Below are 15,053 nucleotides of genomic sequence, written 5' to 3' on the forward strand. Positions count from 1 at the left end.
TGCATACGATGGAGTTTTATTTCCAGATAATTTATATTTTTTTAGAAAGTGTTTCGTTCATTAATACCAAGTGCCACAGCTTTTCAAAATACAACACAATTAATCAGCTACAGGTGACAATTCTGGACTTCAAACACTTCTCCAAGTCACAAAATAACTGGTGTACCCAAGAGGTCCACTTTAAAAAGGTGCGCACACACACAGACAGACAATACATATATATTTTATAAAATTAAAACAAAGCATTGAATTGTTTTCCAGAGCAACAAAAAGAAAGTAACACTTCATACAAGATTGCTCATTTTATCTTTTTTTACTGCACGGAAACAGTTTCTAATACCATTCATCTTCCCATGTACAGTATCCAATAGATAACCATTTATATCAACTACTGCATAACCAGCACCATAGTCTTTAAGACTAATGGAATGGCCAAAGTTTCAAGTGTGGTTTGAGAGATTTACTCCCGTGTGACCAAATAATTAAATCTACTATTGTTTTGAAATGATGATTTGAACTAATGAATAAAAGACTATTAGATAGCTCCAAGAGAATGGCTAGAAGGAGGGCCCTCCCTACCCAGAACCTCACACTGTGAAGAAAAAGACATCAGGCCTTTTGCTCCCGACCACTTTCCAGCATTAAAGCACGCTGACAAGTCTAAACCCGCATGCCAACATTTACAGAAATGCCTTCAAATCTAAACAGCCCCACTGAAATCAAGCGCAGAAAAGCAGGTTTGCACTCCACCATCGAGAAGACAGACAGAGATACTCTGGCATATTCCCCAAGTGATGAAGTTACAGGAATGCAAAGTGCCACACATTCATCACAACAGAATTCCCCGTGGTCAAAATGAATGCAAGCTTGTTATGAACAGCAATTCACACTGCCATAGTTTCCATAAGGACGGATTTAATTCAAAAGGCCATTGGCTGCAAAGCAAAAAACACTGGAGCAAGGACTGCAATTCTAGGCAAAGGATGTACAGTTGAGATTAAAGTAATACTTCTAGGGGCCAATTTTCTGCACAAGACCAACTAAGGCAGACTGAGCGTTTCTTTCCTCCACTACAAGTGCCCAGCCCTCCTCAACACCGTCCCCCCGCAAAAGAAAAATTAACTTTACAGGGTTTTCCCCTCAGTCACAGTAGGCCAGAGTACTGGGCCAAAAGTGGTCATGTGCCATCTGACAGGATGCAAAGCTTCCAAATATAAAAGTCATCAACACTACTTTTGCATGGCTTAAATTACCACAAAGAGGGAAGAGAGAAAAAAGAAAAACTTGTAGAAATAGGATCAAAGGATGGGAAGACTGGTCAAGAATATGCAATGCTTAGAAGCTGAAACATTCTAGTTACTGCAAACTTGTGTACAAACCTACATTTAATTTAAACCATCCAATATTTCTTTCTTTTTTTGCCCCAAAAAAGTGTAGGATAAAATATTTCTCTGCCGACTGAAAGCCCAAAAATCAGACAAAAGCCAAGGTTCACCGTTTAAAAAAAAAAGTTGAAAGATTTCTGGAAAGGTTATTTCACATCTCAGTAGAGTCCATAACAGTGGTAGACCCTTCAATAGAAGTCACAAACTTCCTCAGGTGCAACCACTAAGAATAGAAAAAGGGGGTTTCCTTTCACCTTGTCTGAGCACTGAAATTATTTAAATCCCTCAAGAAACTTAAGCCACCTAATTTTCACCCTCTTGGAACAAATGTTACATCTTATATGCACGATGCTCAAAAACGATATACATTCAAGACTTGCACAATAGATTTGTCTGGAAGTGCCACCGCACGAGGGTCTTAGATGGAGAGTAGTTCAGATCCATCAAGTGTAAAATCTACCCAGGAGTGAATCAATACCACACAGACTTATCGCCAAGTCCTAACAGAAGCTAAACAGTGTTCCACATTTGTATGGTTCAGCTGGAAAACTAGGAGAGAGTTCGTGCATCAACTCTCTCAATCCTAATCTGTGGACAAAACAAATGGCAAGATTTAACTAAAAAAAAAAAAAAAAAAAAAAACATACACATATTCTACCTAGAGTTTATTGGTTCACAGCACTTTTACTTCTGCAATCAGGACTCCATTTTAGATATCATTTGACTTCAGTTTTACAATTGGTTCAGTTAAGGCAAACTCAAAGGCAGGAATTAGGTTGAAGTAAATAAATTTGGCAGAGGTTAACATAAAAAAAAGGGACTGCAATTGGCTTGCCCTGTTAAAAAGTGTCAATTTTTACTTCTCTGCCTTGAAAATGAAAGATCACACTTCACGTTATCAAGTTGTTTTCACGGACTAAACATCACTCTACACGCTGTCACTTGGATTTTTGCATAAGTTTTTTTTATATCATGCCCGAGTATAGACACATTGCAGCAAATCAGCCTTTTAGATTGCTTTAGTGGATATTAAGCCATCATGTAGTGCATACAATATTAGCATCTATAGTTTGCCCAGCAGGTCTGCTCTTACAGAAACCTCAGGAATTCATCCCTCAAAACCTCTCGGAAAGTTTTGCATTGTTCACTGAAACAGTGTTAACAACATCTACTACAATAAAAATATTGTCCATTAACATTTTCTACTTAAAACAAAAAAAGGGGGAAAAGACCAAAGATATTAAATAGAGCACAACGAGCCACTGCAGGCACCACAAGTGTTAGGTTTCTTGTATGGCATCTGGAATGGATTCAGAATTGTACTTTCTGCTTTTAAATCTTTGATGAATAAATACAAAAGGTTGGGACTAAGGTTCTGTGAGCTGTAAACTCTTTCTTTAAGCGAGTTCTGGAGCTTCAAAGGTGGTGGTCAAACAATCCATAATGCAATTTGGCATTAAGCCTTTGTTCATGTCGAAGTCTGCTCCCCAAAGATATTCTGGAGGGCAAGGGCAAGTCTTGCATTCTTCTCACGTTACAAACTTCAATTCAGAAGGAGAGAAAAAAAAAAAAAAAAAATTTGCGTTAAAAGATTTCCTCCACTCCATGAGCGAAAATCATCACCAGACCAGGCTCCATGATCATGATATCTCCCATGTGCTGGTTCTCACAGGCCATCACCACCACAGCTTGCTTCCCTGGGATCCGTTTAGCTACATAGTTCTCGTACAACCTGCGGTTCATTTGGCGAGTCTCTAGTGTTGCCAGGCCCTGAGGCCAGTTCCTCTCGTGTGCGTTCTCGATGAGGTCATTGACTATAGACATTGGGCATCCGCTGTCAATGAGAGACCGCTTAATGACTGCTTGCAGGACTGCATCAGGGGTGGAGATCATGCCACCCCATCGGGTTACTCTAGCAGGTTGCAATGAATTGACCCACCTACAACACAGAAGATACCATTCACGTTTTATTAACAAAACAAGCAAACAAAAAGGCATAAATCTACTAAAGCCCTGCGTCAGATAAATAGCAGACAGGTTTCCTTTCTTCCTTGCACCTTATCCTCACACACGAAGGTGGGTTGCATTATTTAAATATCGGGGATGTAAACAAGTAGGAATGAGCGACAAATCAAACTGGAAAGCCCACAGTCTTCAAATTACTGGCATTGAGCATTTATTAGGCATGCAAAGAAGGGTTTAAGTGTCACAGAACTGTCTGGGCAAAAAGGTACAGATTTTTCCTACAGTCACTAGATTTTATTACAAATATTTCTAGCAACCTTTTTCTAAAATAAAAAAACTGAGCATTTTATAAAAGAGGGAGAATGTGAAAGAAAGAGAACGAACAAATTAGCGTTTTTATAGCGCCATTCTCAACTTCTACAGCCAATGAAGCATATTTTCAAAGCACGGTCGCGCTTGCAGGGGAAGAAATGCAGCCGCCATTTTGCGCGCAGAGGTAAAGTTATTCAATGCCATTTCTTTTTGAAGATTGATAGAACTGTTACAACACTGGCTGCCATCATCTGGCCCATTCAGCAGGTGAACACCAGTGACCCCTCTCACCCAGAGCACTGCAAATGTTCCCTTCCCATGTACTCACCCAATTCCCCTCTCAGACGAGTTGAATGTGCTTCCACCACACAACCAAGTAGCCAATTCTAGATCACCATTACTCAGGTATGAAAGCATTCTTCCACATCGCCTTTGGCCCATCACCAAATCTGTACCCTGCCACACTCAATTCTTCCATTAACGGAAAGTCATTTGCAATGTCTTAGCCCTCGATTATTTGGAGCACCCATCAAATCCCTTTTCAATCAGTCGGAATGTCTTCAGTCTGAAGAAGGGTCCCAGCCCTAAACGTCACTTGTCCGTGTTCTCCAGAGATGCTGCCTGACCCGCTGAGTTACTCCAGCACTTGGTGTACTCAAGTGTTTTTTTTAACCTTTGCTGCTCTAAAGGGGAACAAGTTCAGTCTATCTAGGCCTTTGTTTACCTTCCCAATTGAAAGGGTGCATCAGAAATTTTTAATAATCTAAATTCTGTTATTCTCATTTGTTCCATTTTACTTTTCAATTGAACCTTTATGGATTCGCCCTCTTAGTTGAAATCACCACATAAAATATGCACTTAGGCTAAACTACTAATTGTCCCTCCATTTTGCCGAGGTAAAGTGAAATCAGGGGGCTACCAATTTGAGGCTTTACAAATATTCTGGATTCTGAAATGATTTTATTATTAAAATAAGAACTTTTGGACTTTATGTTAGACTTGAGATAGTGTGGAAACAGGCCCTTCAGCCCACCCCGACCAGCAATCCTACACACTAGGGACAATTTACAATTTTTACCGAAGCCAATTAACCTACAAACCGGTACGTCTTTGGAATGTGGGAGGAGACCAGAGGAAACCCACGTGGTCATAGAGAACGTACACATTTTGTACAGACAGCACCCGTAGTCAGGATCAAACCCAGTGTCTGGCAACTCTACTGCTGCACACCCCCAACAACTTGCCACTCCATTTACTCAAACAACCTTCTGGAGTAATTAAGAAACTAGTTCAGTTTAGTTTATCGTCACGTGTACAGAGGTACTAGCCAGCTAACAGTGAGAATTGCGGTTGTGAAGCCCTTCACAAATACTAAAGGGGCGGTTTAACCTTTAAATACAAGAGCAAAAGCATCCAGGTCATTCATGCACATTCACCTTCAGACCCGCAGGCACAAGATACATTGAAAAAACCTTTATACATTTATATAGCACCTTTATGATCCCTGGTCATACTAAGGCACTGTACAGTCAATAGTAATTTAAGGAGTGCAGTCACTGATGTAATGGAGGGAACACAGATGCCAATTAGATACAGCAAATTCCCACAAAGAGTGAACAGATAATGTTGGTCACAGGGTAAATATAGGCCCTGGAGCACCAGGATACACACACCCCGCCCCGCCACCACCAAATACAGCTACGCTACCTTCCGTGCAGGAAGGTACGGCACATGCCGGTTTTACACCAGAGATAGACACAAAATGTTGGAGTAATTCAGCGGGACAGGCAGCATTTCTGGAGAGAAGGAATGGGTGACATTTCTGGTCGAGACCCTTCACCCATTCCTTCCATCCAGAGGTGCTGCCCGTCCTGCTGAATCTCTCCAGCATTCTGTGTCTACCTCTGGCACCTTCTTCTTTTTATTGGGAGGGGCAGGTGGGTACCCTGCTAAATACCTCTTCCAAAAGATGATGGCTCCGACAGCCCTGCCCTCAGTACAGTATTGATCGCTTGCCCAGACTTGATGATCCCGTCTTGGCAAATTGCATTTCTGTAGCACTTTCCAGAACCTGGGGATGGCCCAAAGTAGCTTACAGCCAATGAAGTAGTGTTGAATGCACTCACCGACATGGGGACGGGTTTGCGCGCAGCAAGATCTCACAAACGCAATGCAATGCTGGTCACAATCTGTTGCGCTGATATTCAGAGGGATCAATATTGGCAAGTGGAGCAAGACCAGGTCCCATTCTTCTTCAAAACCGTTTCAAGGGATCTCTTGCATCCACCCATCGCCACCAGACAGATTCTGTCTCACCTGAAAAATTGCAACTCCATTTGTGCAGCGCTGGAGTGTTAGTCTAGATTGAGCAGGTTTCTGCACCTTCAACTCAAATTACAGATAAGGATGAGCCACCCAGGTTATTAGGCCAACTAGTCATTGCTTTATACATTATTGTAGTTATATTAAACAGTCCATTATCATTGTACCAACATCTCCATTTTAATTCTCATGCGAGTGTCTAATTGGAGCCCCTGTTTCAGTACCTTAAATCCAGATACAGTTTCAGAGTAAAATACCGACCTAGTGATGGAACAAAACACTTTTGAAATGGATTCAAGGCTTATATTTCTCACACATCTCAGGAGCAGCTGTGCTGGTCTGGAAATACTCGGCTATAGAATGGTGCAAGGCACAAGGAAAAAGGACAAGAAACTGAACTGAAACGTACTCTAGGATCTCATTGTACTCAATGGTTTCCTCCAAGTTCTGTAGGTTTGGGTTTGCACTGCGGATAGCCCTCATGTACGCTTTCAAAAGTTGAATGTCTCGTTTCTGTAAAGCAAGGAAACACATACAGACACAGTTCGTCAATGAATGTCAATAGCCTATTTGCAGATGCGGACAGAGTCGCTGGGAACACTCCCAGCTTATTCTTTAATTTTCTTTATTGGATATGTTTTTCAAAAAGGACTGGCAGAAAGCCTTTTAAAAATTAGCGTTGACAAGCACGTGCATGGAATATTTAGCATGGAAATAGGTCTGATCTTTGCTGAATATTTACATTTCACACAAGCCTCCCACTCTTATCTTATTTCCACCACCCCACCCCCCCCAACTTTCTCCCGCATTTATTTGATGTCCCGTTAAATGTGTATTTTCTCTCTCTGCCGCTGTGTTAGCGACGGCTATATCCTCAATGCTTTCCACATCAACGCTCAAGACTGATTGACTTTTTTTTTTTTTTTTTTTTTTTTTTTTAATTTTTTTTTAAGGCTGCTTCAATGTGAACTGCTCCTAATCTCAGCAGACAGTAAACCCTTGTTATAACGGAACATAGAGGTGGGAATGGTGTCCATAATTGCCAATTGTCCAATATAACAGAGTATGATTTTATCATTGTACGTAGCAGAAACAAACAACTGCAGTTGCTGGTTTACACAAAAGGATACAGAGTGCTGGAGTAACTCAGCGGGTCAGGCAGCATCTGTGGAGAATATGGATAGGTGACGTTTCACAGAGTGCTGGAGTAACTCAGCGGGTCAGGCAGAATCTCTGGAGAACATGGATAGGTGACGTTTCACAGAGTGCTGGAGTAACTCAGCGGGTCAGGCAGAATCTCTGGAGAACATGGATAGGTGATGTTTCAGGTCAAGACCCTTCATCAGACTCTCGGTCTGGAATCCAGGTGAGTTGGCGGCCGGGGAGAGGCGATGATTGGCGGAGTCAATGGTCGCGGGAGCGGAGGTAGGGGTCGGCAGTGGCAGGCACAGCTTGGAGGGGGTCGAGGAAGCTGTGCGGTCCAGGTGGCAGTAGTAGGTCCGACTTGGAAACGGCATGAGCCGGCAATGGCACGGGGCAGCCATGATGGCAGGGCAAGGGCCACCAGCTGGGAGCAGCTATCAGCAGCTCAGTCCATTATAACCAATATCCGTTATAAAGAGGTTGGTTAAAACCAGGGTTTATTGTATGTATAATTTCAGCCAGAGTGGAGATTATAAATTCCTTTGTCAATCGAGCCTAATGATTGCACTGATGTCAGCGAAAATACCATTTGCATCCAACTGTGCCACTGAGCATTTTTTGAAGTAATGACCCTGCCTTTATTGGGATTAGTTACTGTCGTTTCTGACAGATGTTTCTTCCCCTCTTCAAGTGTTAGTTCAGTTTATTGTCACGTGTACAGAGGTACAGCGAAAAACTGCGAGCTGTGATCCCACTCATCTGCTCCACCCGACCTCCACTCACACTCCCAACATCTCCCACCCCTTCAATAGACGGCAGCTTGTTCCAAAATCAATCCGCACTAATATCAGGACTTTCTCCCAATTTCCATGCAATCGTTGTGTCAAGGTTGGGTGACAGCAATCGAGAATGGTTACCCTTCCCTCCAACACGAGTTCCAATGCTAAATACAGGTCCCTTAACACCAGCCCAACTGGAGTCTGAACAGGTGTTGTTCCGGGGCTGAATAATGGAGGCAATGCGATTCAACCCTGCAATCTCTTCGAGTGGAGTTGGACAAGGGACCTGCTCTTTCTACATGGGTCTTCAAGAGGCAGCTTGGAATGTACAGTCAAGGTCAGTTATAGCAGGTGCATTGATGGAAATTAAACCTTGCCCTGTGTAAGTGATGGCTGGCATTCCTGTGGTGCTGCATGAAGTCTGGATTCAATGCAAACTTGGAGTAAAATCATTATAAGAGCACAAGAAGGAATCCAGGGGTTCTAATTCTAATCGCAATTATTTCTAACTGCGATGGAGGACAGTCATTGGAACTTGACTTGAACTGGTTTATCGAGAGGTTTAGTGCGCTGTGCATGGTCTACAGCTCCCTCACTAATGAGAAGCCTCTTATGAAGGAGCTTTATGAGGCCGCCATGCTGCAAAGCATCGGTTGTTGATCATACTCCACCCTGCACGTCACAGGTCATTTATAACTCCCTCAGTAGGAGAGCAACCACAGAAAACACATTGGCCATAACATTTAAGAAGGAACTGCAGATGCTGGAAAAATCCAAAGGTAGACAAAAATGCTGGAGAAACTCAGCGGGTAAGGCAGCATCTATGGAGTAAAGGAATAGGTGACATTTCATCCTTCGCTCCATAGATGCTGCCTCACCCGCTGAGTTTCTCAAGCATTTTAGTCTACCTTTGGCCATAACATTACTCATTTGATCAGGTTTTTTGCTGAATTCCCAGTGACACCTCCCGAGGGAACTGGGTCCGATTGGTCCAGTTAGACTGTGCACAGCCTGCGTTGGTCCTACACCACTGACGCAAAGTGCAATGGCGTCTGACGGCAGCCAACACTGGACAGCAAACACAACCTTGAACTGGAGTCTGCTCAGCTCCAGAGTTCATCCGTCCACCCACACGCTACTGGGGATCACCACGAACGGCACAGACCTGCAGCCCCACATGTGGGCAGCTTAACCCGTTGATGAACCTTAATCTCACCAAGTTGCCAAATCACAATTTAATCTTCAAACAAACAAATTTTGGGCTATTGGGAAGAGAAAAATAAAAGCAGGCACAAGTTTGTTCCACGTGCGGGAACACAGATGATCAAGCATAGCCCAAAACAAAGCATTGAGACACAAATGTGAAGCTGGAACTATTTGCCTTTAGTGTCTGTGCGTTTTGGTTGATAGAAGCAACTGCCCATTTTAAACATGGGTCGTTCACATAGTGTGACTGTAGTGCCTCAATAGAGGAGGGATGTGGTGCTATTTATATCGATCAAACTTCCTGGGAGCAGAAGAATAAAAAGGGAAAAGGAGGATGTAATTTACAGTCATCGAGGTCAGTCCTTGAGGTGCAAGATAGACATCCACAATTTAGAAAATACAAGCCCTCGGGATAGTTCAGCCACCATCTCTCGTTGGCCATGAGGCATCAAGCACCCACCTGCTCTGCCAGCTGATGTTTGTGCTCAGCTGAAGACTTCTCCAGCTCCGCTATTTTCCCCTGTTGCTGAAACACCACAGTGCGAAGATGTTTGATGCAGTTGTGGTTCGGCAGCTCATCTTTGGGCATTTCTAAGCTGAAAGGCGGTGAGAATAAAAACTGGTAAAACAGCAAAAACAAGCTTATTTCTAAAGTGAACTATCTAGGTTCAAACCTGTAAGTTACTGAAGTCACATTTCTAATTGTGCTCATTTGAAAGGGCAGAGGATAATAGTGGTCAATGTACACAATCACAAGCAGCAACTAACACCATGACAACTAATCTGTTGAAAGAAGGAACTGTAAATGCTGGTTTACACCATAGACATAAAGTGCTGGAGTAATTCAACATCTCTTGAGGGTGATGTTTCGGGGCGGGAACCTTCTTCAGACTGAACGTACGGGGTGTGAGGGTTAAGAACAGGTGGCGAGAAAAGACCAGGTCCCATCGAGGCTTGTCACAAATCACCTCGTAGGAAGTTACTTGGCTACAATAATGACCGGCACACAAAATTGAGACACGATTGCCCTGACATTTAAAGATCTTTCTCTACCTGTACACCCTCTTTTATTGAAGATAGCAGCACTTGAATAATTGTCTGATGCACAGTGCACTAACTGAATATTTTACTCCATAAATCGCATATTTTTAAACGGGAATTAGGTTTAACTGTGATGCCTGTGTTTGTTCCCCCGTGGACTGCTAGCACAGACTCATTGCAGAAGCACAGCATTGAGACAAGCCCCCGGCACTTCAGAGCCTCAGCTTCACGCACAAGTGCAGCTTGGCATTTGCTTTAGTCCTTTCCAAATTGAAGTGCATCTTATTAAATATTTACATCCCATCCCTGTAGACGCAAATAACAGAATTTTGCAATGTTAGTTTTGAAAATTAAAGCACCTATAACAGCTTCAAGACGCAATGTGACCAAAAACATCTTTCTTCAGAAGAGTTCTGCTCTGGAATTTAACTCGATTTAAGATGCACTTATTCGGCAGCTCCCAAGTATGTCATCAAGAAGCCAATAGGTACTCCAGCCCATGGGTCCTTTTTGTTGTTAAAGCAGCATCTGCAGTTCCTACCTGATCTCCCGGTTGCTAAACACTTTAATTCTCCTTCCCATTCCCACACTGACCTTCCTGTCCCAGGTCTCCTCCGTTGTCAGAGTGAGGCTAAACGCTAATTGGAGGTACAGCATCTCATATGTCGTTTGGCAGCTTACAGCCCAGTGGTATGAATGTTGATTTCTCCGACTTCAAGTAGCCCTGGTATCTCCTCTCTTTATTCCTCCCCCACCCAAGTCGCACCAGCTTCTCATTGTCACCCAACAAACCGCTAATAATGGCCTGTTTCCTTTGTCATCGTTACTTTTTTTGCATATCTTTCATTCATTGTTCTTTATCTCTCTACATCATCGTCTATATCTCTCGTTTACCTTATCCCTAACCAGTCTGAAGGGCTTCGACCCGAAACGTCACCCATTCCCTCTCTCCAGAGATGCTGCCTGTCCCGTTGAGTTACTCCAGCTTTGCGTCTATCTGCTGTTCCTTGCTCCTACACCATCACTGTCTGCACACCAAATAACTCACCCACATCCTTGTTCGCACGTCACGGGTCGCTTGGGATTGTGTTCGCAGTCGTTGAGGTGGGAGGTGAGCTGGTCGAGCCGCACCACAGCCGTGCAGCCGAAGCTGGCGTTGTCGCATGTGATCTGCAGTTTGGACAGCATGTTCCGCATGATGCGGGGAACGGGCCGCAGGTGGGCTAGAGTGACGACACTGCGGTCCACCGGGCACGTCTGCTGTTGGGAGAACCATTGGGTGATACAGGCATTGCAAAATGCATGCTCACAGTGTGGAGCCTGGGAGGAAGCAGAGGAGACAGCAAGTGAACCAACACTGCCTTATCATGTATCTATACACTATAAACCAAAGATCCTATAGCGAGCAAGATAGATCACTCGACGAAAAAGACGTAGTACGGTCATGGGCAGATTCATGGGTAATTTTAGGCCCCATTTCCGTAAACCAGCACCAAAGATCCCATAGCGGAGCTAGTGCGGAGACGGAAGCCGGTTATGGAGACATCCTTGTAAAAATAAAAGTTATTTGGTAAAATTCGTCTCCTCATTTTCAGAATTATAATTTATTAAAACAAACTGTCCCCCCCCGCAACATTGTTTACACTGCGAGTCAGGTCGGGTTACTGAAATGGATGAAAAAAAGGCCCACGTTCCGCTCCGTTGCGTACTACACGTCAGCCCATTGATTTTAGCAGGAGTGGTCTATCTTGCTCCGCTATAGGATCTTTGCTATCAACAGCTCAATTGTAATCCTGTATTGTCTTTCCGCTGACTGGTTAGCACGCAACAAAAGCTTTTCACTGTACCTCGGTACACGTGACAATAAACTAAACCGAAACACATACGCAGCAGCACAAGTCACTTGGAAATCTCATCCGCAGCGACCCAGTTTAAAAGCACTCTGGCTCTATTCAATAAAACTGACCCACTACCATAAATACATATGCCTGTAAATCTGTGATGTGATCACATGTATACGTTGCCTGCACAGGAAGAAATGGAAGATATTTCACTTGTGCTGCCTCCCCAAACCAACTTTCTTCACAAGGTTCAAAAATAACATCAGCCGGATGCGAGAGCTGCTTTGATTCAAGGTTAAAGGGGAGAGAGCCTGCAGTGTTGTCAAGAAGCCAACTTTGAATGATGCAGTCAGCTTCAAAGTGCCACAGTTCCACAGATGCTATGAGAATCTTTTGAAAGGCAGGACATCGTTTTTGTTATTAGGATTAAATCAACACACCACAGGAAAGTACATACCAATTTATGAAATAGGGGAGAAAGGGAGAGGGAAAATACTCCGCACTCCTCACCTTCATGAAACCAATTTCAGAATAGCTCACTTGGCATTGAGCCGGGAGAAATTCTCACATCATCATCCCCCCACTAGTAAAATCTGGAGCAGCAATTCAACAGCTGGGATAAAACTGGAGAGCTCAAGAGCAAGTATTGATTTTTCCATTCCTATTTCCTTCGCTCCATAGATGCTACCGCACCCACTGAGTTTCTCCAGCAATTTTGTCTACCTTCGATTTTCCAGCATCTGCAGTTCCATCTTGAACAGGGGGGACCACACTGGAGGTATGGGCAGGTACAGAACAACGCAGGGCCTGGATCCATGACTCGGGACAGGTGGAGCCCACAATGGTGCATTGTTGGCTGGAGAGAAGGTGATAACGAAGGAATACCAACGGTGAAATGAGCATGATGATTTTATTATTGCTGCATCAGTTAGCCATGGGGGGGGGGGGGGGGGGGGGGGGGGGGGGGGGGGGAGAGAAAGAAAGAGAGAAAGAGACAGGGACATCAACTTCCTACCTGGAAAGATTCTAAAGCTTCCTCCCTCTGATGGCTGGTCGTTCTCACAGTTCTTCGGGCAGGAAATCACTATCTAGCTCTATTGCTTTTACAATAACCGCATTCTCATAAAGCTGTCCTTGTACCTAGTCATTTATTTTCATGGCAGATCACTAGAACTACCTGCTATCAATCCAAATAACCCTGAATCAGAGCAACAGTGTTATTGTATTAAATTCCTGTTGTTAATAAAAAGCCAATTCACTGAAGAGCGGGGATGATTAGGTTGACATACGATGAGCGTTTTTTTTATGGCGCTGGACCTGTCCTCATTGGAGTTTAAGAAAGAACTGCAGATGCCGGTAAAATCAAAGGTAGACGCAAAATGCTGGAGAAACTCAGCAGGCGAGGCAGCATCTATGGAGAGAAGGAATTATCGATGTTTCGGGTAGAGAAATATTTGACAAATTGTAAGCTCAATTCAAAAGGACAAAGCCTTGCGACCACACAGCCAACACTGGCCTTTCTCAACGAGGAGCAGGTTAGTTTAGAGAGGCAGCGGGGAAACAGGCCCTTCGGCCCACACTGACCAATGATCCCCGTACTATCCTACACTAGGGACAATTTACAATTATACCAAGCCAATTAGCCTACAAACCAAAGCATCCATAGAAAACCCACACAGGGCCACAAGAAGAACATACAAACTCCATATACATAGCACCCGCAGTCAGGATGGAACCTGGGTCTCTGGAGCTGCGAGGCAGCAACTCAACTGCTGCACCACCCTTTTATTGGTAGATTTATTGACATCAGGAGAGCTAACAGCACAGGCTATCCGATGCAACAAATATGTTCTGCTTATAGATTTAAAGGGCCAGAGAGATTCCTAGTGTACTGGACTCACTGCTCCACCATAGCCCCTCCAGGGGGCCCCCCTCATTTCTAATGACATCGCGGATGCCACTATATTCAACTGCAACATTCAACAACGTTGCATTGTCGTGGTTGACATGGATAAACCATAAATAATGATACATTGGTCTAGTTTTAACAGAGGACGCGTGCTTTCAAAGTTAACTTTGAAAGTACAAACATTTTTAAGGGGTTACAAAATTCTTAAGGGGTTGGACAGGCTAGATGCAGGAAGATTGTTCCCGATGTTGGGGAAGTCCAGGACAAAGGGTCACAGCTTAAGGATAAGGAGGAAATCCTTTAAAACTGAGATGAGAAGAACTTTTTTCACACAGACAGTGGTGAATCTCTGGAACTCTCTGCTACAGAGGGTAGTTGAGGCCAGTTCATTGGCTATATTTAAGAGGGAGTTAGATGTGGCCGTTGTGGCTAAGGGGATCAGGGGGTATGGAGAGAAGGCAGGTACGGGATATCGAGTTGGATGATCAGCCATGATCATATTGAATGGTGAATGGTGCAGGCTGGAAGGGCCAAATGGCCTACTCCTGCACCTAATTTCTATGTTTCTATAACTTGCCTTCTCTGTTCCAAAGTGGACAAAAGTGCTGGAGAAACTCAGCAGGTGCAGCAGCATCTATGGAATGAAGGAAATGGGCAACGTTGCCTATTTCCTTCACTCCATAGATGCTGCTGCACCCACTGAGTTTCCCCAGCACTTTTGTCTACCTTCGATTTTCCAGCATCTGCAGTTCCTTCTTAAACAAATTCTCTGTTCCAAACCCAGGAGAGGGGTGGAAAAACCTATTGATTTTTTTGGCTGCTTTGTTGTAATGTTGCACAGAGCACTCGGTTTCTATTTAAAACTTCTGCTCAGCCAAGAGATCGTATGTGACTATGCAACATTGAGAGCATCCCCCACCTCCTGACGATGCAGATTTCTGACGCAGCATAGCTGCAGTCGTTCGGACTCTGCATCAATAGATAACACGGAGCCAGAAGGCTTGGACAGCCAGCCCCTCCCCGTTTACACTCACTCAAACAACCTCTCTCTTTCCCCCCCCCCCCCCCCCCCCACACACAGAAATTAAATCAGAAGCAAGCACAAGCAGCCCAATTAGTTGTGTCGGTGTGCTCCAAACTTTAACATGCA

General features: G+C 43.9%; 1 protein-coding gene across 3 annotated transcripts in view; it reads right to left on the reverse strand.

Moving 5' to 3' along the window:
- Positions 1-15,053, reverse strand: part of rnf41 (ring finger protein 41) — a 26,993-nt gene continuing 11,940 nt past the window's right edge. For all 3 annotated transcript variants that reach the window (XM_055664546.1, XM_055664548.1, XM_055664547.1), the window contains exons 3-6: positions 11,202-11,473; positions 9,573-9,708; positions 6,394-6,497; positions 1-3,324 (exon numbers count right to left, since the gene is read on the reverse strand). In XM_055664546.1, coding sequence (XP_055520521.1) covers positions 2,970-3,324; positions 6,394-6,497; positions 9,573-9,708; positions 11,202-11,473 — 867 coding nt within the window. In that variant the 3' untranslated portion in view covers positions 1-2,969. The remainder of the gene's footprint in view (positions 3,325-6,393; positions 6,498-9,572; positions 9,709-11,201; positions 11,474-15,053) is intronic.

The sequence above is a fragment of the Leucoraja erinacea genome, chromosome 40 (genome assembly GCF_028641065.1).
Source record: "Leucoraja erinacea ecotype New England chromosome 40, Leri_hhj_1, whole genome shotgun sequence".
Classification (NCBI taxonomy): domain Eukaryota; kingdom Metazoa; phylum Chordata; class Chondrichthyes; order Rajiformes; family Rajidae; genus Leucoraja; species Leucoraja erinaceus.